This window comes from Linepithema humile, chromosome 7 (genome assembly GCF_040581485.1).
Source record: "Linepithema humile isolate Giens D197 chromosome 7, Lhum_UNIL_v1.0, whole genome shotgun sequence".
Classification (NCBI taxonomy): domain Eukaryota; kingdom Metazoa; phylum Arthropoda; class Insecta; order Hymenoptera; family Formicidae; genus Linepithema; species Linepithema humile.
In genome coordinates, this window is record NC_090134.1 from 3274525 (window position 1) to 3302322 (window position 27798).

General features: G+C 43.0%; 1 protein-coding gene across 2 annotated transcripts in view; it reads right to left on the reverse strand.

The window, feature by feature from the left end:
* vn (membrane-bound neuregulin protein vein) overlaps nucleotides 1-26795 on the reverse strand; it is a 309296-nt gene extending 282501 nt beyond the window's left edge. Inside the window, exon 1 of one of the 2 annotated variants that reach the window (XR_001100113.2) lies at nucleotides 21950-26795. Coding sequence is in view for 1 of the 2 variants with exons in the window: in XM_012360915.2 (XP_012216338.1) it covers nucleotides 21950-23108 (1159 nt within the window). In the remaining variant the exon portion in view is untranslated. The remainder of the gene's footprint in view (nucleotides 1-21949) is intronic. The other variant, XM_012360915.2, reaches the window with a different exon arrangement.
* Between the last annotated feature and the right edge of the window lie 1003 nt (nucleotides 26796-27798).

Here is a 27798-nt window from a genome sequence, read left to right on the forward strand (position 1 = left end):
ATCAAAAATTAATTACCGATAAATTCATATTGTTCCTTTAACACTGATATACGTATTTAAATTTATTTGTAAACTTCTGCTGCAAAAACATTATAAAGCCTTTAAGTAATTAGAAAAAATAATTCTTTTTCTTTCACATCATTTGGCTCCAGATTTCGTTCCTTTTCACGAATCAATCGCGATGCTATTTTTCCGACCAATCGCCCAAATATCCCAGTGATTCCGATCTCGGCGAAAATTCGCGGTTCGAATCAAACCTACAACAGCGGTCGGTTGCTCACCGCCCGTTCGCTCGCCACGTGCATCTCCTGGAGCGGACAGAGTTAGCAAAGCTTCGGAGTACATTTGCGTGATCATTACCGCTCACGGTACAAGAGCGATTATGCGGGTTATCGTCTGGTTAACCAAACGCCCGGGACAGAACTACGTTTGTACGCTATTATTTGATCGGCGCACGCGCTATCACGGTCACTACGAAACGATCTCGCATGCAGCGGACTGCGATATCCCGTCGAATTGTGCGAAACGCATGTGGACAACTCGTCAAACGAACGGCGAATACAAGAGGGGGAGGGGGTGTATACGCGGCGCGAAATTCCCATCACCATTATTATATCGCGCGCGCGGGCTTCGCTCGTTAACGGTCGCCGGGCCACCGCTTCGTGCCGAAGCGCAGATCGCGCGAAACGAGTTTCTAATGATCATTCTTTTTTACTTTTCTCTTTTTTTTTTCCCCTCCCCCCGAGACGGAATTTATCGCGCTACACTTTACACGCGCGTTTCTCGCGCGACCGGCACGTCGCACGTTCGTCGTTAATAATGAATGGACTTTTTATTGTTGCCGACGCGTATCTCGCGTGTCCAACACTTTCTACGATTTCACCGTATGTCCGACTGTGCGCGCACACGCCCGCATACGACGGGTTATCTTTTTACCATGAAAAAAGAATGCTTTGTGGTTTATAGTCTGTAGCACGTCTGTCTCTCCCGCGATAATAGTTTGCACGGATGAGTAACCGGTCGGCGAATGCGAATGCGTGAATTTGATGAGTTCCATCGCATCGAATGGTTATTAATTCTTCGCGCATCACGAAATGATTTCCAAAAACACCAACAAAAGATGTTAATACATTTTAAATCCCTCTTAAATTTGTATTGTTTTAAAATTAATGCTAAACAATGATAATAATATAATTCTTGGAAATAAAATATAACTGATGAATCCTCGCTTTGCGCTTTAATCCCTCAGTGACTGTTCGAATTCCCCCCAGGATGAATTTAGGTTTGTGAATTTCATAATTCAAAATCAAACAAATGTTGCCAGTGTCCCAGAGGGAGATTAATTGAGATCATGAAAACGTCTCCCCGAGTCTGACGAGAAGATCCCTCGTCCGCGCGTTTCGTAAAACCGCTCAAACAATATATTTAAAGAGTTAAACGATCCTGCCAGCCGGAGTTTCGAGATAGCGAAAGGGCGGGAGAGGCCCCGAAGCGTTGGGATCATCCATCGTCTTGGCAAAAACTAAACCACCGCCAAAAATAACTTAAGCGTGAGCGCCACATTGTTGGTCGGCCCTCCGTGTTCGCCGTGAGACGGACACGACGCTACGTTCCCGAAAACCGGACAAGAACGAACGCGAGCTGCCCGGCGCAGAAACCGTCGCGATTTGTTCGCCGTCGAGCGGTCGCGGGACCGTGCGGCCGGTGGCCGCAGATCGATGCAGCCTTTCGAAGAAAGGCAGGCACGCTTTGCCTCTCCCTCGTCCTCTTACCCTTCCTCCCCCTCCGACTAGTGTACCGATAGGTGGTACCGCCGAAATGCAAATAGCTGTATAAACGCGACGACCAGAAATACGAACAATCACGGTCGACGTGCGGCATAAATATGCATGATATCTGTGTGACGGCGATTTCAAAATGCCCGAGATGCGTCGGGCCGAATGTAGCAGAATTCGCTTGCACAAACGTCTGTCAAAATCCGCGATATAGTGGCCCGTTGCTGTTAAGATATTGTAGCAGCACAATGGACACCTACTGGTATGAATTATACGTATCAACGATAAGTGTCAAGTGCACTGACCGATCGGATGATAGCCATCGATGACCGTTTCACTTTTATCATTTTGCCGATTAATTTATCCTCTTCAGAGAAGTAAAAAAAAAATCAATTTGTCATTTGACCCTGTATTAATATTTTATTAACATTTAAAATGACGCATTAAGTGCGACTGAACCGAGAGTCATCCTGTGGTTGCGCCACCCACGCGTATCAAACATCCGCAAACCAAATAACAGCGATATCTCTCCTGCGGTATGCAATCTAGTTATTGTTGTGACTAGCTCGCGCCTCGGTATATCGTGATGAGGAACTACGAAATGCTCTTTCTTCTGCAGGGAGCATACGTAAGCCATACGGATATAGCTATAATCATACATCTCATTTGTGGCAATTTTCTTCACAGTTATAACTTTTCTTTCTAACAATAAAAGAGTGCGACAAAACTTTGTAAAAATACACTATACATATTTCTTATTGACTGCTCGAGGAATATATTTGATCATCGTTGCGAAAGTATTTTGATACAAAAAATAAGATAAAATTTTATGCAATTTAATTGCATAAACACAAGTGATATTAATATAAAACACTTTTTCCCACTGCATCTCGTATATTTTCATCCTCTTGCTTCTTCATTGCAACAAGTGCAGAGACATTTATCTTCATTTAAGCGTAAGAAATGTAAGAAAATGTAACTATTGAAAAATTATTGTACTGTTGAAATTTATCATCCTTGTCACGCAGCATTTAAATTCAACGTAGAAAAAAAAGCTAGGATCGTATCTTTAGATAGTATCGATCTTTAGATAATATCGAACAATTTTTAGCGATGGCCAAAGATGATTGCCAAGATGAGAGGCGACGTCGAATAATGTCGACGAAGAGAAATTTGCCGCGGTCTGGCGCGCAGCCGGGCAACTACGTCGCCTTTTTGGCCGCGAATTGGAGGAATTAAGGCATTGGTAGGCGGGGGTGAGGAGAGAGACGATAGAGGCACTCGGGGGCAATAACTCGCAGCATGTTGTGACTACGCGACGACGGCCAGACCGCTGGTCGCTGTTCCGTTTCTCGATAGTACTGTCCGTCAATTTCTCCGTCGGCATCTCTCGCCGCTACTCCCGTCTATCTCCTTTTTTTTATTGAACTTGCAGTTACGATTTCTTAGCAGAAAATTGTGCGAAAATAAACGATATCGAATACGATTAAGATAATCGAGTAAGGATCGATTGCATCAATATTATTTTAAAGTAATAACCAATTTAATTTCGATTTAATTTCTAATAAAATGCTCCAGATATATCGTGAAAATATAGTGTTGCAATAAATCACACAATATTGCATAATTCAAAAATTATGTAAAAAACAAACTTAATTGTAGCATATGGAAACGAATATTTTTTTCATAAATGTACAGAAAACATTTTATGATTTTTACAGCTGATAGAAATTTCACCGGAAAAATTTATCAGCGTCACGCTTTCCGAAATTTCATTTTAAACGAGAGTGTGCTGAATTTTTTTGGTAGCGTAGAAAGTGCGCTCGCGCGAACTCCGAGAACGACGAAAAATTAAAATACTCTCTCGTGTTATTTCCCCGGCGCTGTGCCACGTTTTCCGGGCTGTCCGACCAAATATTTTTAGGAAAGGCGTTATTTTTTGTAGGTCGCGGTGATGCAATTCCATCAGGCCGACGGCTAACGCCAGACTAAACGCGCTATTTTAATAATGGCCTGATTCCTCGTATTATTTCACACCGCGTGGGGCGCGCAAAAATCTCGCATTCACGATACACGTAGCACGAGTATAATTTCTGTTAACTTGCACTTTTCCGTCGAAAAACGTAAAAGAAGAATCCTCTCGAGCGCCCCGCAAGCATAATTGTAAAAACAAATTTTTCCATTTTTCTATTCGTAACTATGTATGAATTAAAAATGTTTCCAAACATGATTTTTCGTTCCACAAATTATTTCCCATATATTTATCTCATATTTCTAAAGCGAAAATTTACATTGTTTTGTCATCACCAAAATAGCATAAATTAAATTATAAATATTTTTCCCTGACAGAATTATATTATGTTACGATTCTTAATACTTAATGTGGAAAAGAGCCAACTCTAAAATGCATGAGTTTCAGAATTGTTAAAATAAATTAGCATAATGCACAACAGGATTTTTAGACACAAACCGTACATCAAAAAATAATCCTAATTTCTTTTTTAAGAGCATACTTTAAGAGCAAGTCTAAGTTAATCCGACGATGTGTCTTTTCATCTGAATAAGAAGACTGTACTCAATTCCATTCGGATAATATAGCTTGAATGACATTATCTTACATTGCATTAAGGATTTTTTCGGCGCGATCGCCGAAATGGCGAAACGATCGTCGAAGGTGGATATAGAAGCGTTCGAGAACCGGATGTAACATGCGAAAACGGCGGAAAAGAGCACGATTATCATATAGAGTACGTACTTACTAGCGTCGATAATAGCCGCGCCGAATACTTTCACGAGTCCGTTGTATCTCCTTCCGGCAATGAGTGGTAAGCTCTTGGGTCCATGCGGCAAATCGCGAGTCGTATCTGGTGCGGACGGCGAGAGTTGCCGGACGATCGTGACTAGCATCGAAAAAACGGGAAAAATGCTCAAAGGACGAAAGCTAAGTGCGGTAAAAGCGCATAGGGGAAAAGAGAAAAGGAAGATGTTATTTCTCCGAAAAATCCGCGATGCCAGGATTAGCCGATGGGATTACAAGACCGTCGTTCGCGAAATCGAAAGATGTTACGACAAACCCTTCGGAGAGCCTTACCTCGATCTCGCAAGAATGTTTTCTAAGACTGCAAAGCGTCTGCAAATACAGCGAACGATAGTCAAAGCGCTAGTAATGGGACATTCAGCCAAACATGCAATGCCTGGTTAATTACTCGACTCGATGACCAATCGATCGGATTTGGCCGGGCTTCTCTCTGTCCTTGTGATCAAAATGCTCGCAAAGATATACTCTGATTGGTTGCTTAATAGGGACCATGAAGATATATTGATAAACTATAAGTATGTGTCAATGCTACTCATCAGTTTATTATAATCATCGTTGGGTCATCAATATGGGTTTCTTCGCTCATTTAAAATATCATCAGCAATTGCATAAATATTAAAGGACCATTAGATATTTTCCTATTCGATTAATTATTTTTATTATAAATAAATTTATGACAGAGTTATCTTTATCAAATTTTTTGTCGAGTCTGTTTAGAATCTTATTAAAACTAAAATTCGTACGCTGAAAGGAGCGAGTGGTTGCGAGAAATCATGACGAGCTCATCCCTATCGCAGCAAAGGTTTCCCGCTTCCTTGTTTTTTTCCACGTATTACGTGACCTCTTTCGGGGATAGGAGTGTATTCTGGAGCGTTCGGAAATAATACTCCGTGAGTAAGATATTTATAACTGCGACAACGCGCGCGGTCGAACCGTCTGATCTAACAAGTTCTAGGCGCGCGGCTGGCTGGCTGGTTGGCTGCGCCAGACTCGGCGCACTCGCCGGCGGTATATTTTTCAACGCTGCAAATGCTTTGATCGGCCTTGACTATTTACGAATTATCCGTCCGTCGTTCCGCGAAACGCCGATCGATTCGCGTTACGCGGCAAACGAGAACATCGACGTAACGAAAGCAACGCGCGTTACTAATTCGCGGTAGCGAACAGTTCGTCGGGATACGCGCAACGCTCGTTAAATATCGGCAGATGCATAATTCACGCACTGCACATCGTGCCGCGGCGGAGTGCACCGCTACAATGTGGCGTGCGTGTAAAACAACGATGAAAGGCTATGACAACGTTTGTGAAACGCAAACGCGGGAATAAGCTTCCCGGAAAGTTACAATATACATCCGTTTCGATCCATCGACGCGATAGTCACGTTCGTGGCTCTTTCGGTGTAGGGAGGAATGCTCGCCGCCGCGTAAACCAGGTTCGAAAATTGAAAAGCAACGCAGCAGGCGATGCAGAAAGAGAAGAGCCGAAAGGCACGAAAACGGACGACGGTTGCAAGCGTGAACGGCGCATAGATACGAGACAGGCGGAATTATCATTTGTTCGAACAATCGCTGACATAACACGATCGCGTGTTGCTGCCAACAGCGTCGATATCGAATTTAGATATTTACATACTGCGCCCCAGATATTCCAATCCATAATTCTCGCCCGAACTATACTTCAAATATTTAGAATATCACATGTAACGAATATTTTGTGATTTATTAGTGCAGTGTGTAAAACATGGCAAAAAAGTTAAACGTTGAAAGGGATTAAACTAGATTCGACTAATATCATAAAAGCAAAATATTTGAATCAAAAAACAAAATGTATTTACATAAAACAAAGAATTCTAATTTTTCAGTTTCTTTTCATATGAAAAGCTTGTTTGGAAACGAAATGCAGTAAATATCATGATCATTGTAACATGCCAAATGTCATTGTGGAACGTCAAATCATTCGTAAATGCCTATAATTTGTGCGCTTCAATTAACATTCGCTTGCGTTACAGTTGTGTACTCGCACTATTACGTTACGATTACAATACGATACGCAATGGTCCATCAATACGCGCCAATCACTATAATTACAACCCGAGCGGAGTATGGGATGTTACGTGCGATCATCCGGCAAAATTCGAACGCCGGTGACCGTTCGGAATGAAAAGTTATGACACGCCGGTCGGCTACATTTTCGTCTTTGCAAAAAAATGTGTACCCAGTCACGTAAAATCCGAAGGGAAAATTCGAAAACTCGAACATAATGCTGCCACAACCGCCATAATTACAAACGCGGTGAGGGTAAAGGGATGTTGCACTCGAAACTGCTCCATGAAAAGTCACAATACGTCCCCGTTACGCTTCAGCTACATTTTCATCCTTCGTAAAAGTATGCCCAGTCACGTAAAATCCAAAGGGAAGGTTTAAAAATTCAAACAGTGTTGTAAAATCGAAAATAAGAGAGCGTAAACAAAAAATAAAGTAAATAAAGAATTTATGGATATACAAAAAAAAGCAATATATATATATAACATTACAGAAACTACAACTACCGTTTGTCTACAGATTTTTCCTACATCGCACGTCTACAGATTCTTTATATATGATCTCTATATTTTCCAAGTACCAATGAAAATAATTTATGAATGTCTAGACATCTTCATAAATCGATATAAATAATAGAATTTTATTATTATTTTTAAATTAGTGAACGAAAGAAGTTCCTGGTATATTTCATATAACAGGTATAATAGGGCAAAGGAATTTCCTTCCAGGAACGCGCTCGTATAAAGCAAAAGGACGAGTGCGTGATTTTGCAAGTTGATGCCGAATTTACAATTCTTTAAGCACGTACATGACTCCGCCGAAGAATGAAGGAACGGAAAGGAAAAGAGTCTTATAGTGGATGATGTCGGCATATTCACGGAGGCTGTGGGAGTCGTTCAAACAGCGGGGAAAACACATGTTATCGACAGACCGCCCTTTTTTTGCCGAGTCGTCCACAGCGAGGGCGGAATGAAACAGCGGGGATGGATCAGAGGACGAAGGGAAAGGGAAAAATGCATCGGGAGAGGGAGAACGAAAAGCTAGCTGGGACTTTTTGTCGACTTTTTAACGAGATACCGGAGCGCTTTGATAGACAGCAAAAGGAACGAGACAGAAAGAGAAAGAGGGTAACGGAGAACAGTTGTGTTTCGATGAACGCGGGGTGTCGCGCTGGGCGTTCAGCTTCTCTGCTTTAATTCAGCCGACAGAATCCTTTTTTTCTCTGAACGGGAAATAAATTCGGCGTACGTATCCACTTGCTGGATAATTAATCGTAATGCAATTATAGCTGCACGACGCAGCTCGCAATGTTTCAAATCAATTTCAAACTAGTTGATCGCGAATGAATTGACTATCGTAACTTGACTGTCGTTTTCAAAAATGATGTGTCGTCTAAATACTTCTTGATTTGAAATATTTATGAAATAATATAATCATATATGATGTTATTAATATCTTTACTTAAAGCATTTATCTTCAACTCCGCGAAATAATAATTTTTTATTTATTGTTACTTTGTTCTGTAGAGATTTAAAATATTCTTGTTATATTGCATGTATTTTAGAGAATTTAAAAGAAACGTGGTTACAAAACTTTGCGCAATCGCTAGCTTAAAAAAAAAAGCATTCTTCATTTCGCGACGCGACTAGCCATGCGTATCCGATCGAACTCCCGGCTCAAGTCCTCAAGTTCGGAGCCTTGAAATTTGGCGAGGACAACGATGGTGTGCTTTCGGAGTCGTGCCAGCGCTGATTCATTGCGGAAGATTAACAGCCGATGCCGCGGTGGCAGACGCGACAGAAATGGCGTGCTCTCTATTGCCAGAAGATCGGGTTATTGTGCGACGCCGACGACGCCGATGACGAATTTCGAGCGCCGTAGATTATCTCGACGATTAGCGGGACGACGCCGCGCGTTCTCGATGTGATAATTGGCACGGATCGGCGATAATACCCGCGTCCGGGCGAAAAATTGCTGAAGATTGCCGATAACGTCTTGAGGGAGAACTAATGCACTTACCGTGCAGCGAGCGATAATCCACTTGCGGTTAAGTGTGTTACTGCATCGACTCTACTTCATTGACCCTCGTATTACGTTTGCTCGCGCTGTAACGCTCTCGCTCTAATTCGGGCTACACTATCGGAATGTTTTTTCGTCGGTCAAGCGGATACGAAGCGAGACGAAGGAGAACGCGAGCAGTTTTTATTACAAGAATTGTGTAGAATATATTTTGTTATTCATTTTTTATTCATTTGTAAGATGCTGGAAAGCGTGCACGTTCAAAAACTGATACACTTTCCACAAACCAACGACACACACACACATACACACACACACACACGCAAATAGTCTTGTATGAAGAGTAATGGCACATGTGTGTACGCTTTAACCGGAAAAAGTTAAAAAGAAGATTGACTCCTCTTATACTCTATTTCTTACAAAAGCAAACGCTTTAGCTTTGAACGCAGATAAATGCCCTAATGCCTTTATTTACAGTTTTTCGAAGCGCTCTCATCGATAAATAATAATAAAGTTCTCCACTTCATTCGCCCTACTTCGCTCGCGTGGCACGTCGAGTTCAACTCGTGAGCTCATAATTCAATCCGCGACGGTAACGCATTATCATATCGCATCCAATTATCATATTCGCGTTCGAGCTCATTGATCGTCGTACAACGATGAACCTGTCGGTCCTGCCAATTTCGGAGACTTGGAACGACTAGTAAGGAAGGAAGGAAGGAAAGAAGGAAGCAAGGAAGGAAGGAAGGAACAAAGGAAGGAAGGAAGGAAGGAAGGAAGGGAGGAAGGAAGGAAGGAAGGAAGGAAGGAAGGAAGGAAGGAAGGAAGGAAGGAAGGAAGGAAGGAAGGAAGGAAGGAAGGAAGGAAGGAAGGAAGGAAGGAAGGAAGGAAGGAAGGAAGAAAAGAAGAAACGAAGGAAGGAAGGATTTGGCGAACGGTGGCCTTTCGGCAAGTGCTGTCAACTTGCGAATAGCGTTCAATCCTGAGATAGAATGGCGACCATAAATCGCCACGGGGAATGATATTAAAATTTTTTTTGGAAAAAATACGCGCGCGCGCGCGCGGATGCTTATCGCCTTACGAAACGCGGCGGATATCTATCGGAGACATTAATCACGCGCGTGTTCCTTCTGTTAACAAGAAAAATAAATAAAACGCCATCCTTCGACGACGACATAAAAGATGTCCTCGTTCCCCTCCTTTCTTTGTTCTTTTTTTTATATTTTTTCTCACACGGTTCTCATATCTAATTTTCGATTTTATGACAGATCGCGAAAAGAATCATCTAATAAAAATTTCTCCTGATCATTCTGTCTGACGTTGACGATATATCTCCGATAAATCTCTAATTTAATAATTTATATCAATGTAAACTAGTTGAACTTGCCGATAGTGTTTAATCCTGAGATAAAATGGCGACCATAAATCGCCACGAAAAATATTAAATTTTTTTCTTTGGAAAAAATACGCGCGCGCGCGCGGATGCTTATCGCCTTACGCCTAATTAATTATCGCCCAAAGATAACTGTTTATTTTACATCAGCTTGTTGTTATCGTGCTTGCGCTTTTACCTGTCCGCTAATAATCAATGAAATACGAGGCGGCGAGGTAACAAAAATATTGCATAGAACGCTCTAACGCAAAACACGTGCGCAGTATTGAAACTCAAACTCGCTGAAATTATTATTCTGATTTCAATCCGCGAGTAGATAGTCGTGGAATTTGTCTGCCTTGGCTCGAAAATGCCGTGCGGTGAAATGAAATCGTTAGAGTTGTCCGCGAGGCGAAATAAAGGGCGTGCACCGCACGATCGCGTCGCGCGATACCTCTCGCACTTCATTACGGCCCACCGAAGAGAAAGAGAGATAGATTTTCCACGGTCGAGCCGCGAGTTTAGATCACAGTTTCGCTGTGCACTCGCGTCCGCCACCGCCGCCGACGCCGTTCACTGTGATCGCACGGTCGGCCAGATCGCTAAAAATAATCACGCTCTCCGAGAACGGTCGGACACGTTAGGAGATCGGCCGGCCGCCCAGCAGTCTACATGATCTTCGAGGCATACCGAACCAATACACGGGGCAATTAATTCGCCTTGCGCGGCTCGCGAACCCGATTTAATCCGTCGATCGCGATCACGGAGCTGAACTCTCGTTTCGCTGTTCGTGTGCCACACCGATTTCTCTCTCTTTCTTTCTGTCTGTCTCGAGCACGCTGGAATAAAATTAATACGCCGAATTATTAACCCTTTACAATATTGCCAGCACCGATTGCACGAGGTTCGAAAATGTGAATTTGAACGGCCGGCATTGTTTCCACGATAGTTATCTACCGAATTTTGATAAAAGCAAAATAGCGAATAATTTGTGATAAATTTTGATAATATTTTATAAATTATTTCATATATAAGATTACTAATTATTATTTTATTATATTATATTTTTAATTATTTTATTATAAAAACATAAGTGTTATTTATTACTCACAAATATGAGTTCACTTAATTTTGATTAAAGTTGATTTAAAGTTTACCGGAAACTGAACTTTTATCATTTACATATCATATATCCTATTTTTTGTACAATACACTTCCGTCATAATTGCATCGAAATTTCCGCTAAGATAAATTCAAAATTCATCGAGTAATCTGCTTAAAATATAATTTAGTTCTCTCAAGTTGTGAATAAATCAATATACCAAATTATTAAAGTACATAACGCATGGTGTTACATGCTGAAATTGGATCACATGGTGCGTTAATATAACATAAATCTTCGTATCTGGCTATGCGATCAAGCATCTCTGATCGCACGCGAATCGATAAATCAAGCGAATCTCGAGATCACTTTGTTACATAGTAATATTTTTGCAATATAATTCACAATTGAAATCCATCAATCAATTAATTTCGTAACTGCGCGATGCGGCGATGACGATGACGATAATAATAATAATCGCGACGAAATGACTGTTATTATCGACATTGTGCACATCATAATGCTGATTGCGACCTACTAATTTCAAACAGTATTATCCACTTAGTTCGAAAATTTGGCAATAGATGTGAAACGCGATTTATTTTTCACGACGAATGTTCACCTCTGAAAATACACATGTCAGCGTGTTTTGTGTCGGTGAAAATGATTTATTTCTGTGCAGTCGGCACAGGCATTCTACATTGTTTTTTTGCATCAGTGAACATTCTTTTAAAAATTGCTTCACATCATGATACATATTTTCTCTAATATTGTATTCTTTTCTACAAAACATCTTGAAAATAATAAAATTTTTTACTTAAAAAGATTTTCTAGTTGCAATCGTACGTTATAAATATAAAACACGGCTATTCCATTAAATTGGTTTTAATTTAATTCTAGATATGCAATTTTCTTGCGAGATATGCTTGTTACTCAGCTCATTTCAAACACAAACCTTAATAAGGAATGTTACATTACTTACTATTTACTCTCATTTTGCGCGGCACGATATTGCCTTTTCAATTAAAAAATTCCCGGAATTTATTAATATGTAATTTCATTTAACATCAGTCTTTTTGCATCTGCAGTCCATTGCTTCCGCCATCGTGACGCGCGATAAGATCCCGCACGCATCCGATCGATCGATCGATCGCTCCGCGCAACTTCTCGAGCGGCTCGAGCGATCCTCGGTAGACCTCTCTTGGCGTGTTTGTGTTCGGCGCGCGTTGGATCGGCGACCGCCCAGCAGTCTACCCGGTCGCCCCGCACGCCGGCACGGTGTATACACACACCACACGTGTGGTCCCCCACCAGAGAGAGGGAAACGCGACGGTGTCCGTCCGCCCTACCTCGCGCGCCTCCACCTGCGGGCCCACCGGCGTATGCGTGCCGGACTGCGTGCGAGCGTCCAGGGAGAGTATATAGAGCGTGTACCTGTGGGTTTCTCTCTCTCTCTTTCTCCTTCTCTCTCTCTCTCTTTCTCCTTCCTTCTCTCTCTCTCTCTCTCTCTCTCTCTCTCTCTCTCTCTCTCTCTCTCTCTCTCTTTCTCCTTCTCTCTCTCTCTCTCTCTCTCTATCTCTTTCTTTCTCTCTCTCTCTCCCCCTCGTTCTCATTCTCTCCCCTTCTCTCTTACTCTCTGGGTATGGGCACAGGGCCGTACGTGCTCTGGATACGTACGCGCCGATTTCCTCCCTCCCCGCCCGCCCGTTCCCGCGGACCCAAGATGGCACAGCCGAGTGCACCTCACCCTGCCGGCCACCTCGCATGATACGACCCAATCTGGTGTCCGTTTGGCTCCCGAGCTCTACTATTCCCGTTAACATTAAGTCGTCGAATATGCCTCCTCGCCGTTACATTTCTCTCTCTCTCTTTCTCTCTTTCTCTCTCTCTCGCACGTGGGATTTGGAATTTCCAAATTCAAGTGGCACGATTAGCAGATGGTGTATGCACGTTGGGAAATATTAATGCGCAACATCGAAATGTCCGCAGGAATCAATAGATTTCGCGGCGAATTCTTTAGAAGCTTCGTATTAAAAGACGTATAAATTAAAAGACACGAGCGCAAGAATGTTGTGTAAATTATCTGGCTAGCTTATGCATTACATTCCTGTCTCGTGTTAATTTTATTCCAAACAGTCTAAAATTCCTACATCGAAGGACGCGTTTATCCCTCCGTTGCAGCCAGTCCTCGCGCCAGGTGGCCGTCGATTTATAAAACATCGCAGACGGCGATATGCGCGTCTTAAATAAAAGCTACTTGTCCCGCAGCTTATAACCGTCGCGAGTATCTCGCACGTGGATATCCTTTCGATATTTCCGAGTCGGCTCGATATCGTCTGTCGGAATATGCACGGCAGTAGCATCAATATCCTGAAAGATGAACGACGTGTTCGATTTTCGAAGCCAGCCGGCGTTGGCTTCGGGACGCGAACATGAGTGCGATTCTTTCCGGCGATCGGTCGAAAGTGTCACGACACGGCGACGGCGACGGCGACGCGCCATTATCGAGGCGCGCACAACTCTCTCAGCTATTTACCCGAAGCACCGTTGCGTCGTTGCATCGCGGTGCACCGTTGCACCGAGGCGAGTCGTGCGATGTGCGCGCGTCCTACATACGGCCGTGCGTCGAATGCAATGATAATTGGTATCAATTAATTTCGATAGTAATTCGCTGCCAGCCGCAGGAGTTGCGTGCCGCGCGCTTCGCGAGTCAATCGAAGATTCGACGGTTTAAAGTCGATGTGTGTTCCGTGAGATTTTACGACGTCGAGTGTATCAACGCGTTCGCATTGCCGTTACGACACTAAATGCAATGTGATTGCAAAGAATTCTTTAATCAAATGTCTCAAATTCAACTTCAACAGTTCAAAATCAAATGTCTCAAAGCTAGCAATTGTTACAAGAACGTTCTTCGTGTTTGATTATATAAAATACGAATCGTTACAATCGTTAATATAAAGATTTCTAGAAATCAAGACTTTAAGCATATAATTGAATCGTATTATGCAATTTTGGATAAACTTCGTATTAATAGAAATATATAATTTGCGTTACGAGCGTTGCAGCGAGTCTGGTAGCGCGCGGGAATGTCCGTGGAAAGACGAAAAACACATTCCCACGCGGCCTCGCATATTCGCGATCTCGAAAGTTCGACTTCGCAAACTCGCTTGAAATTTCGCGGGATTCGAGCGATAATACGGCCCAGCTGGCAAAATTTTGCAAGAGTTCTCACCGGAGCACTAGGGATAGAATTCGTCCAAAGTTTAATTCAAATTGGTGTTCCGCGAACTGGCGCGTTTGCGGACGACAGAACGCGGACGTAGAGCCGGCCGAAGGTGCGAGAGCGGTCACGAAGAACGAGTAGGAAATGACGTATAGTGGGTAATTTATTTCCGGAAACCCGAAATATCAGCTTGATTACCTGCACGCGCATTTCATTTCACACATTAGAACGACACGCAAAGGGGACTTCGAGAAATCACTCGGTTTGTGCGTCGGCGAGCTTTGTGATGTTTCTAAACGATAAAGTATAAAATTGTTAAAAGCGTCAAAAACGTGTGCAGGATTTAGTTTTATCTAGTAGTTATGCAAAAACTACATAATAAATTTTGAGACACTTTGTATATTAATATTACTACAAAATAAAACCCATCTTTCTCATCGTATTTTTGTTAATGAAAAAACCCACGGAAGCTACAGTAAAATAAGAATTATCTTAAATATTAAAAATATTGTAATTGTTTTGTGGTAGATCGTGAAACAATGTTTGTGCAAGCAAAGCTTTACGGTAATTGATCAGTTACGTTCCAAGTAGCATACACTACACATCAAGCACACTCATTTTCAGACATACTGCGGCGTGCATTAACAAACTGTGTCGTTGAGCTCGGCGAAACCGAGTTTGCATCCAAGTCGCATGTTTAATTCGCAACATAATGCGCATGCTAATTCATTTACACGACCTCCTGCCTGACTCGGAATCCCTTATGGCGGCTTTGTACTTCGCAGCTCCTCGACAAAACGGCAGGAAGCGCTCTCACGGTTACAAAAGAAGGCGCGCAAAGAGCGCGAAGGGCGAGCCAACATCGATATAAATGGATAAGCATGCAACACAGAGGATTGGAGGTTTACCGGAGGTGCAGCTAAGAAGTTTCGATAAAGTGTAAATTGTACGGTCACTGGTCGCAAAATAGGTTTACTTTACAGTCTTTTATCGAGGCATCGTAATTCGTGCGCGCGTACGCGATCGGCCGGGCCGCGCTTGAGCACTTAAAAAAATTGCGCGCGCCCGGATAACGAGGTCCCGCGGAAAAGCGAAGTAGCGAAAATGGCTGTTACGGGTGCCACGCGATCTCTCTTACGAGCCACTTACGTACGTAAGAATGCCGCCCTACCGCGACCCTATACATTACCGTAATGGATATCGTTGAGCCTAACCAAGGTTGTGTGTTCTTGCACAGGTTATAATATCAGGACGTTGGTTGACACACGAGGTATTTACCACTCGCCAGAAAAATTACGGAAAGTACTTGCATGATTGCCAAAGGAGATACGGATCGACTGACGAGGTAGGTGGAAGCCTAAGAAATCAAGGGGCGATCGGGAAAACAGGAATAAAGAGAAGGAAGAGCGATGTGCCGGTATCGCGATATTCTCGATGCTCTTCTTCGATTCCCTTTATGCTTCTTTCCTTTTCTTTGTGCCTCCTTCGTTTTGCGTCGCTAGAATATAAACTAATAGAATGTAAGAACGGGTTTTCGATTAAGGCCTTATAATTGACGCTGCCCCCCCCCCACCCTCCCCACCCTTCAACTGCCTTAATCACCGTCAACTGGAAAATATGTAGGCCTGCTCTCGTGGATCGCGGATCACGGAACCGTCACTGAAGAACCGAAGGTTGCGGAATCTCGTATAGTGAGTTCCGAATATCTGACACCGTGTGACTTTTTTTTCTTTTCTTCGCATTCGCTCGATACTTGAGAATATTTTGCCCTGTAATATGTATAATCTAAGAATGAATAAAAAATAAAAAATTGTATAATATTAATGAACATGAATATCGCGCAATTAATATGCGCATCGTTATACGATGATGACTTTTTAATGGCAATTCTTTCGCGCGCAGGCGACGAAAATTTTCGAATTACGCGTCGCGTCTCGTATCGGTCGATACTAATGACCGCGTTGCTAATTAGTTCTTTCTTGAAAAATCCCACCGCGTCAATGTACTCCATCGCTTCACCAGGATCCATTCGTAATTAGAGTGCCGGCTAATTAGCGCGTCACACGATTACAAAGCGCTCGGCAAAGGCACGTATCTCGGAAAAAGAGTCAAGCTAATTATTTCGTCACGATAATTCGGCGAGATTGTTAAGATTATTAAGATTCGGGAAACCGTCGGAGATCCGATTACCCTCTGCCGCACTCGCACGTGATAAATCTACTTAACGAAGAACACAGAGCGGACGAAAGTAACGCGGATACTGCGCGCAGGACCGACTATTTCTCGTATATTGTGGATAAAATATAATTCACGCGATCCTAAAAAACAAATCTATAAATTTATTTCCAATTTTTTTCTTACTATTGCCACAGTTATTATCACTTTTATATGATCTGTATAAAAAGAAATTTATAGGGTTATTTGACCGCAAAGTTTCGAAGGACGTAAGACTTTCATACAACAATCCCTCAAATTCACCACCTGAGCCAACCCTGCTTTTCGCCGTTCTCTCTTGTATTCTGTCAGAATCGCGACACTTTCGGGGAACGATAATGGGATAAGTCGCGAAAACTTTCGATCCACCGTCGAGATGGATGTAATACCGAGCACGGAGCTGGTAGGCGCTAAGCAAACGAGCGCAACAGTTATGAACTCTTGCGAACGAGACGCGGGAATAAGGGCGACGATGATGATGACGGCGACGACGACGAAGACGAAGACGAACGATAGGAACGCTAACGACAACGACGGATAGTACTAGTCGGTAGTTTCCGGGCACGTCAAAGGGCCTCGTGCTCATTTTCTCGGCGGAATTCGCTTATATCTTCGCCGAAACTTGGGCGAACAATCAGTACTGAGACGTAGTACGCGCAGTGTCTACGCGGCCTGATTAAAACGGCGTTCGTGAAAATCGATACGCCGTGATAATCACGAGACGTCTGACAAAACGGAGACGCGTACTCGCGTTTCGACGCGCACCTGAGGACTTTATTCTATCCGTGTTTACGACTAGAAACTAGCCATAAAATGTAATACCGTTCAATAAATAAATCTTGAATATCAATTCACGACAATATATTTGCAACTGCGATTCAACTGAATAATTTAAGAGACAATAATCTTGTAATAATAAATTCTATTTCAATGTTGGGCATTTCAAGTTTTACTTATTGTTAGATATTTCATTCTGCTTTTTGTCTGAACCGAAGCGCGATTTATGCTTAGAATATACATTATAGAATATGATTTGCCTGTCGATATTTTATAAAATTTGCATCGTAAAATGTGGCTTCGTTCGTTATCATAAAGCTTCAGCAAACTAAAGTTAGTGGGATTGCGAGAGCGGTAACGTCCGTTACAGGTTACAGATTGCAAAATCATATCTGCATTGCGAATTTAGGTCGTTTATGTAATTGTTTATAAATAAAAATTAACTTATATCAAAGTAAATTGAAATGAAATAATACAGAAATATTCAGTATTTGTATTAATTAATATTATTATTATTTGAAATGGCATGACAATGTACTATAATTTTTATTTGAATAAAAATTAAATATTCCAATTATCAGATATTATTAAAATATTAAATCTTTTTCTCTCTCTTTTTTTTATGATTTTGTATCACAGAAACTTTATCATTTATTCCCCAAACATTATTTCCAACAAATGATTTATTGACTAAATTACTCAATCAAAGATTATGTTATATAATATGAATGCAACTGTGCTACACAAATCATGAAAATCGGGAATGATATTTAGTAATATAATCGTGTATTATTGTGTATTATTAGCGAAAGTGCAAATTATTACCTAATTCTCTAACATTGCGTAATTATTGAATTAGTGTACAATTCTTGATTATCAATTTATCTCTCGTAATTAAAGGTTTCCGAAAGAATGTTATTTTTCCACCTGTTTTTCTAGCTTCTACTTCAACGCTTTTTTTGCTCGATTTTTGTAGTATAAATAATTGATCAGATCGAACTTCTGCAACAAAGTGCCGCATTGCTTCCGACTGAATTTTTCCCGATGTTTACGATCGCAGCATCGGTTATCTGCAAGTGTCCGTATCGATTACGCCAGCAGCTCATTATCTGTTTCATCAAGAGCCAGTCTCGGTAGCGGTTGACCTGACCTCTGCACGTCTACGGGGTGTCCCAGATACACACACACACACACTTCCCTTCGACGGCAGATAGATTCTTCAGCGCAAATTATTTCATATCGTTTAAAATATACATCAAATTATTATTATCAAATAAATAAATGTTTTATTTTACTTGATAATTGTTAATCTCCGTTTGCGCTCAACAATTAACTTGCAAATTCTTTAAAAACTAATTTTTAAGAATTAATAGCAAATTATTGATCTGAAAGAGACTAGCAATTATTAAAATAAGAATCAGCTAATTAAGCAATAATTTCAAATAATTGGAGCATTTTGCGTGCCGACAGTTTCCAGCAAATTAAACTCTGTCGGAAAATGAACGAGCGGGAGAAAATCAATAAATATTTGGAACGTATGTGGGATAATAGACGCGAAGCTAACTATCGTGTTTCATTAATGTTTCTTATTCCGTTAACAGACCGGAGCGCGTGCGATTCGCTCGCTCCGACCTGTCTGTCGTCGTCGCGATTACACGCCGCTTGTTAACTGTTAAGGACAGGTGGAACTGACACGCGCGCGCGCTTACGATTACCGCTTACGTTCCGACACGACGCGAGGTTCAAGATAAGAAGAAAATTTGCAAGCCTGCGACCTCTCCCGTCATCCTCCAATGCTCGCGCGGAATTTGTCGTACTGCCGGCGGCTTTCTACTTTTCCGCACCGAGCGTTTAAGGTAAATCAAATCGGATCGTTTCTTACTCGTGTCTCAATTGCGTCAGCGATTTCTACCGCATTGAACGAGCAACATTGACATTTTCAGAGTTTCAATGTAGAAAATAGTTTCTACGTATTAATCTATTTTCAGTTTAAATCTTTAGCTATATAATGTATTTAATTTCTATCAAACATTTTCCATACCTTTAAATTATGTTGATTTAATATCTGTATGAAAAAAAATATCTTTTCTGAGAAATAAAAAGATTAATTAAATATAAAATCTAAAAGTTTTAAATTTTCATTAATACTGTATGTTTTTAAAAATGTTTAATACGGATACTTAGAGTATATTAGAGATACTTGTAGATTAAATAGACATTTATTTCTTGTTTAATACGTTATTTAATATCTAATTACTTTTAAAATTGAGTAAATCTTGAAATGTCTTAATGAAAAATGCAAAATATCGCATATCAGAATATATACTTTTTCATCTACTCGTAAGAACTCTCTATAATGCAGAGATTCACGAAATAAATCGATTATTCTATTTAAGCATTAATTCTGTAATACAATCATCATCGATACAATCTACTAAAATAGATGCTTCGTATTTTTTATTTAGATGAAATAGTTAAGTTTTAAAAGGCAGTCAAGAGTATAACATATATTCCTTAATTTTTAAGAAACCTAACTTAAGAAAAGAAACCCTATAATTTAAAAGAATCTAAAGTAACGAAATCTAATAAATAAATAAACAAACTTAATAAATTAAAAAAGCAAAACAGAAATGCACGATTGTAAATTCAGAGTTACTCGCGAGGATCTTACGAGCGCGGTTCTCAAGGGAGAAACACAACACCCTGCTCGTCACGTTCGTCACGTTCAGCGCGATAAATAGACCGCGGAAGGTCGTCATGCGAATCAAACGGTAGAGTCATCCGGCAACGGTCCATGCAGCTACTATACGATAAAGTGAGGGCCAGTGGTCTCGTCAACGCCGAGATCGCGCGGAGAGGTGGAAGCGCATTGAACCGCCGTCGGCGGCAAATTGGACCACCTTCAAAAACTCATCGCTCGTTACGCACCGACGCGACGCGACGCGACGTCGACGGGAGCGACGGCGCGCGTTACTAATCGGCGATTACGAAGCGCTCGCGTGCGAATATGAAGAAGGCGCTTACTGTGATACACACGGTCCAAGCCGACGCGACGCGACGCGTCGCGGATTCGCAACTTACGTGGCAGTTTAAATATAAGCGCGACGCCGTGCGTCCCGACAATCGCGCTCGAGGAGCGCCTCTTTTCCACGTAGGCGTCGTAGTCATGGCGAGATAATCCGACGCTTGGACACTTCACACGCCAGCGATTACGACGTCCTTGAAATTCGCGGAAGCGGAGGGATTACCGGTAGAAGTGTTTCTCTCGTACGTCAGCTTTCACGAAGCTTCCTTTATGACATCAACGTTTTTCGAGGGAACTGAAAACTCGCGAGAATTATGAATTTTATAAAACAATATATTACAGCATTATCGGATTTTCAATAAGAGCTAAAATTTTATCAAGAGTTTTATTGAAGCTTCTTGATCAAAAAATCTAAAAGCGAGAAGCGCGTTATAAATTCTACGATTTTAATATCATATAGGTCTCAATTTCGTCTATTATAAATTATCAATGGTTTCAATATCAATTAAAATTGTATTAAATCATGAATATTGCACGCAACTGCAGGAAATTAAAACGTAGCAATTCCGCGGGGATCATCACATTGATCGTAAAAGTTATTCGAATTGAAAATAAATTCCGCTAAATTTCTATACAATTTTTATTTTTTTCGGCGTAAGTTCACGTTTTAATTATCAATTGAAACATGTTCTGCAAATTAGTGAATGTCATTACCTAATTTCTGCGCGGAATACGCCCGTACATATCGCAGTCCGGCTATATCACGTGCGAATTAAAATATTTACGTGCGTTTATACAAGTTAGTTGCCATATTGCCGGGCTATCTGCAAAAGGGAAATATGTACATACGTTGGGGAGCGTCCCTCTCGTATTAACAATATTGCCATGCTATATCCCGGAGCTGATCGAGAATTCTACATCGACGACACGTTTCAAAAAACTATCAGTCGTTCGGCAGAGTGCACTGAGCTCGATCGTGCCCTCGAGTCATCACAAATCGATCGAAGCGGTCGCTCTGCGACGAACAATTATTGGATAAATGAGAAATCCCGCGGTGTACTCCTGTTTAGTCAAACTCAAACGCCCTTAGGGACGTCAGTTCTTTTGCTTATAAATGTATAGCGATCTCGCTTATTGGTGCATTTCGCGGATCGATACATGTTGTAGGCTATCGAAAGACGTCGGAAATAATTTCTCCTTACGTTTGAACGCAAAATGGCGAACATTTTTCTCGTAGATTTCAAAATTAGATATCTTAGTAGTTAAGCTATTTTAGCTTAGATATCCTGGCACAGCCAAGCTAAATTATATGATTCGGCTGAAGTGAAAAATTGGAGATTTATCAAATAAGATTTGATTATCTCATTACATTATTAATTAACTTTTGCATTGATTATAACTAAAGCGTCATCGATATCTTTGCGTTTTTGTTAAGGAAAAATTCTTTCAGTCTTTGATAGAAATGTTGCACCGTATATGATAATAAATCTTTTATAATTCTTCGATTATCACTTTTTATCGGCAAACGACCGACTGACTATCTCAATCGAGAAAGATAGATAATATAATTTCTGTGACTCACCGTAATCAGGCCGAACGACAGCCTGCACGGCCTGTTCGTTCTTCTTGCTTCGGATCACCGGCTCGCCGAGGATCGTGAAGTTCCTGGGTCCCACGCGATTCACAAACACTAAATACACTTTGCCCCTTTTAATATTGGCTCGCACCACACCACTCGGATTATCGCGCTGTTGCTGCTGTTGCTGCTGCTGCTGCTGCTTGTTGCCGCCCTTGCCGCCGTTCTCGTGGCCGTTGCACACGGTCGACTTGCCGGGCGCCAATTTGTCACGAAAGTGCAGTCGCACGCTGTCGTTCTTCTGCAGCGGCTGGAAGCCCGGTTGGCTCTTGTAAACCTGCTTTACCTCGAAGGTCACCGCGTAGTTCGAGCCGGGCTTCCTCAGCGAGGACATGCTACGAGCTTTACCCTCGAATACAGTGGGCGCCAGGAAGGCTCGATTGCCCACGTCGACGGCGGGGCACCAGTTCTGACCGCGGCAGCCTTTTTCCTTGTTCTTGCATCGGCGTCGCTGCTCGCGCGGCGAGTCCGCCTTGGTGCGGTTCTTTGGTCGTTGCTTCGTTGATCTGACGATTCGCGGCCGCTCCATCGACGATTCCGTCGGCGCCGGTGCCACCGCCGGCGGATACGTAAGAGGTGTTTGCGACGAGGAGTGATGAGGCGCGCGAGTCAGACCGGACTCGTTCATCTCTGGGTGAAGGACGCGGGCGTTTTCCGCCGCCTCGACGGCAGAAAGGATATTCTTCGCGAACCCCTCCATTTTCGGCAGACTCGATGTGATCGATCGAGTCCCGAAATTCTTCTCGGGCGACGCTCCGCCGTGGAAGTATTGCAAGATCCGTCGCGCGTCATTCTGCAGCGGATGTTCTCTTCCGGTGGAAAGATCTTGCACCTGGTTCACCGAGCTTGGATCAACCAGCAGAACTTTGTCAAGGTCGCGACGCGCGGGATGCCCCCCAACTTCTCCTCGTGATTGATAATCCTCGCCAAGGACTCGGTCCACGCTCAGCGATCGTGGACGATAATACCTCGTCTCGATGATGCCCGTGGCCGCCCTGGATGTCTCCCCGAGGGTGTCCCGAATGGCGGGGGGTGCCGCAGCGAGCGCCAGTGCGCCCCACCAGCCGCTTAAGAACCCGGCCAAAAGCAGAGGCGCCCACATCATCCAACCTGGTTAAGCGGTGTGATCGGGGGTGAGGTCGACACCTCGGTCACCCCGACTCGCACAGAGGCACGTGCTTCTCGCCCCCTCCTCCTCCTCGAGCTCGCAGAGCGAGCCCCTTTCGTTGCCGCGAATACTCGCGAGTCTTACGTCAACGTAAAGTTCACTATGCCCGATAACTCTTATCTCACGGTCACTTGTGAATCGAGGCGCGACTCGACTCCGCGACTCCGTCCCCACCTCGTCGAATAGCCAAATCGCTTCTTTATCAGCTTCCTCTTCCGAATCCTCACGAGATGTTGTACCACCGGTAATGGAACGTCGGGGCTTCTTCCACATTTGTCTTCATCCTACGCGACACCATGCTCTTCATCCTTGAAGCCGGCGGAGGCAGTCGTGGCGAACCGCACCATGCGGCCCGCTTCTGTCTCTCTTCCTGTCCCTGCGTCTCTCTCTCTCTTCGTCTCTTTTTCGGAAGAGTGTTGTATTATCGCAAATGATCCCGTCCGGCGGCTGCGACGATCGCGGACGCAACAACCAGCATCGATCTCTCACAGATCCTGATCATTATGATTCGCGATCGGCACGATCATTCTGATCCGACTTGAGCCTCGTTAATTGTTCTACCGCGAATTCCGAGTCCTTTCACGATTCCGAACGAGGGAGACTTTGATTCTTGATAATCGATGAACTAAAGAGCCGGCCGAATGATGAGTAGCAGTAGGCTTCTAATCCACGTGTTCGCTCGCGTTCGCAGACAGACAGAACTGATCGACTTCGCAGCAGGGAATATCCGCGACCGTCAAGAGCGCCGATCCCCACCGATCCGTCAGTAACATCGAGCCGAGCGGGATTCCGCGAGTGATTATCTCGTCACCCCCTCGCGCTGTCCGAGCCTCCTTATCGCGTTGCACTTCAAAAACAACAGAGAGAAAGAGAGAGCAAGAGAGAGAGAGAGAGACAGGGAGGGAGTCAAGCCGCGGACTTCGAAATGTTGAAAACGAAAGCAGAAATACGAAACAGACGGCAGTGGCGGTAACGACGACGAAGACGAAGAACACGACGACGACGAAGGAAGCGTCGGCTTCCTCTCTGACCAGCCGAGACACTATTTAAATATACCCACGAGACGACGCGCCCGCTACTCTCTCAACTCTGCGGCCGCCCGTCCGCTCGCTCGTGTGCGCACTACACTCTTTTCGGTCGCTTGCTTACCACTCTCTCGTCGTGCGCATTACGCTACGCACGGTTTTCGCTTTTCTAGCGGGCCATCCTCTCAGATCCGCGCGACAAAGGAGAGCCGAGAGAGGAGTGACGAGTCGGGGAAAGGAGACGGCGTGTAATTTGTACTCGCTGTCATCCGCGCGTTACTTCTTCTTTTCTCCCCCTGCTCTATTTTTCGAAACTTTCTCTCTCTTTTCTTTTCTTTTTTTTTTTTTTATCTCCCTTTCTCTCGCGCGCGTACGCTGGGAACCGTCTCCTCTCGCGAGGATGGTCGCGCGGTCCCGGACGAGATTTCCACGACGGGGGATAAAGTCGCGTGTGTCGCACGCGGCATGCACACACGAGGCGGCTCGCGTGTCACGCGTGTCGCGAGAGCCAGAGGAAGGGAGATCGTCGGTGGCCCCGCGTGTCGGGCGCGCGCGACGGTTCAAATTAGACTGAGCGACCCGCTCGCACAGAACCGAGGCCGGCCACAGCGTCAGCGGCTCCTGGTGGATGCCGGTCGAGGCTTTTGCGCGCACCGCAACCGCGCCGAAGTGAGACGGAGCGACGACGGGACCTTTAAGAACCTGTATAACAACGACCTAACAACCGAAGGAACCGCACGCGTGATCCTCACGGTCCTCCTCTGCACCCCGCTCTCACGCTCGCTCTTTCCCCTCTATCTCTGTCGCTCTGTCGTTCGCCGCTTCGTGAGTTCCCTCGATGGTTCTCTCTGTCCTTCGCACTGTCCTCTCTTTCTGTCCTCTCTTTCTCTTTCTCTCTCTCTCTCTCTCTCTCTCTCTCTCTCTCTCTCTCTCTCTCTCTCTCTCTCTCTCTCTCTCTCTCTCTCTCTCTCTCTCTCTCTCTCTCTCTCTCTCTCTTTCTCTCTCTCTCTCTCCCTTTTCGGTCTCCCGCCTGTTCGCCGTCTTCTCTGCGAGAGACGGCGCTCTTTATCTCTCGCGTTCGGTCGTACTCCTCGCTTGTACGGCTGTTCGTCATCTTTTAAATTGTATTCGGAGTTGCCCTCTTCTTCTTCTTCTTCTTCTTCTTCTTCTTCTTCTTCATCATCTTTCTCCTCCGCCTCGGGTTCTTTTCTCTCTTCTTCTTTTGCGCCGTCGTCTTCATCTTCTCCTCTTTCGCGCCGGGACGCGCTCCTCTTCGTTTGCGCGAGAGCTGGTGAACGTCATCGGACTACCGAAAATAAAGTCTTCCTCCCCGCTTCCCTGTCCTCTCGTCTCACTCCCTCTCTTCACGCCACTTCCGAGTCGAATATACGCGCGAGCGAAGAGGCTTTATAAGTGCGAGCGCGAGAGGGACGCGTACCGAGACGAACTCTATCTTCCTTCCCATCTCTTTCTTTCTCTCCTTCTGTCTGTCTCGGGAACTGCCAATCAAACGGTCCTCCATGAAAGTCGGCTTCTTAAACGGATAGTTTTTCACGCTCGCCGCGTGACAGATTAATCCTGGGCTAAATGGCGACACTTAAGCGCGCCGCGCGCCGTAATTAACGCCGCAGCGACTCTCGTCTTCTTTTTGCACTTTTCCGCGCGCGAGCTCTGCGCGCTCTCGGATCTACCGAATTCAAACGATCTGTCGTTACGACGGTGATTTACTGCAGCCCATCAAACGCGCAGCCGTTGCACCGTAAATAACACATATACTCATTTAACAGTTAAAAGGATTACATTGATTTCGATCAATTTCAGGAATCTTGTAATTTACTCTAATAATTTAATGAATTCCTTTAAGGTAGGAAGAGCTTTTAAGCGTCTTTACGCTACTCTGATTTAACTGCAAAGCAATGTAATTATTCCGCATAGCTAGACACGATATTTTACGCCATATGCTTAAGACATGCAACAATGCTCCGCGAGTACCTTTACGAAACAATTTCGAGCGTAAAGTTCCTGCCCTTTTTTTTCATACGCGTATGACATACAATTATCGGAAGTTCGATTTACTTCATCTATATAGAAATATTTGAAACGCTTTCAACTAATCAATGGTTTAATGTTATAGAATTTTGTTAAAACGTCACTACCGCACAGACTGACATTTTTTTCGACATAAATACAAATACAGTCACGGTGTAATTGGGTACCGTTGACATACATGTTAAATGGCCTCGGATAACAAATGATTGCGCGTGATTTATTTCGGCAGATTTAGTTTTATCGTTCGATATTTATCTTTCATCATGTCAATTTCTTGTATTTTCTCCGACAAGATTGATATCGTTTTTTGCAACTTTAGTTTTGCCATTAACCATGAATTGTTTCCAACGATTTATGTAGCAATTGTTTCTCTAGCAAATAGAAATAACTTGTTTTATATATATATTTGTAATGTATATATCGCTCGCTCATGTTAGTAAAAGAAAATATATTTCTTGTGTTACATTTTTTGAGAAAATAGATTACATTCGATATAAAACTGATAGTATAAACGATAAATAATATATAAATAAATAAAAATTTATACATTATTTATTCTATTTATTAATATATGTATGTATAATATATATAATAAATTTATTTACATAAAATATAAATTTATATAATTTTATCATTATTATGTATCATCGAAACAACAGTATTCCTGCTAAAAAAAAACTTATTAAAAAATAAAAATGCTTTTAAATATATTTAATGCACTTTTCGTGTATTGTAATATTATTTGACCTAGTTTTCTTAATAGACAATGAGTCTGCGCTACATAATTTATAAATGGCGATGTTCGAGTGTCGTTATAAGAGATTTCTCATTCAGCAATAAATAATAGCGATGAATATTGAGATACTAGATTATTGTATGATATATTGTAGTACGTCGTTTAAGAATAATAACATAAATAACTAAATAATATCGAAATATCGGCTTTTTCGTTATGGATGACAATATTTCTTTGCACGATTCTTCCGCGCTTTCGAGCTGACGCGTACTGTGATCCGATGATTACAAACGGAATGTTTGCGCGGAGGGTGGTTAAAGTGCGTTTGATGTCCGCGTGCGTGAGTCGGTCAAAATCGTAATCGAAATTCGATTCAGTCCTGCGAAGCGTGAGGCATCCGCTAAGCGTGCGATCGTTGACCGATCGATTACGATCGATCGGCAAGGTGCAATGCAAGCGAGGCGCGCAGTCGATCGGCAACGCTTTGCCGAATATCGGATTGCTCGTGGACAGAGCTAAAGAGCAGCCAGCTATACGCAAATACGCAAAACGCATGCGATCATCCCGCCCGTTGGTTTGGGTGATGCACCGACTTTGGGGATGGCCTATTGTTTCGAGTGCGACCTTCTGTAATCACTACGTCCGTTTTAGCGCGCGGGCTTTTGTATTATTACCACAACAACATTCCACCCTTACCCCGAAAATTTTCGATCACGATGAATGTTAAAGGAGCGAATGCATGCTAAATTCGCATCCATCAATTTTATTATTATAATATATGTACCCTTATTCATGTGATATACAGAGATATTTATAT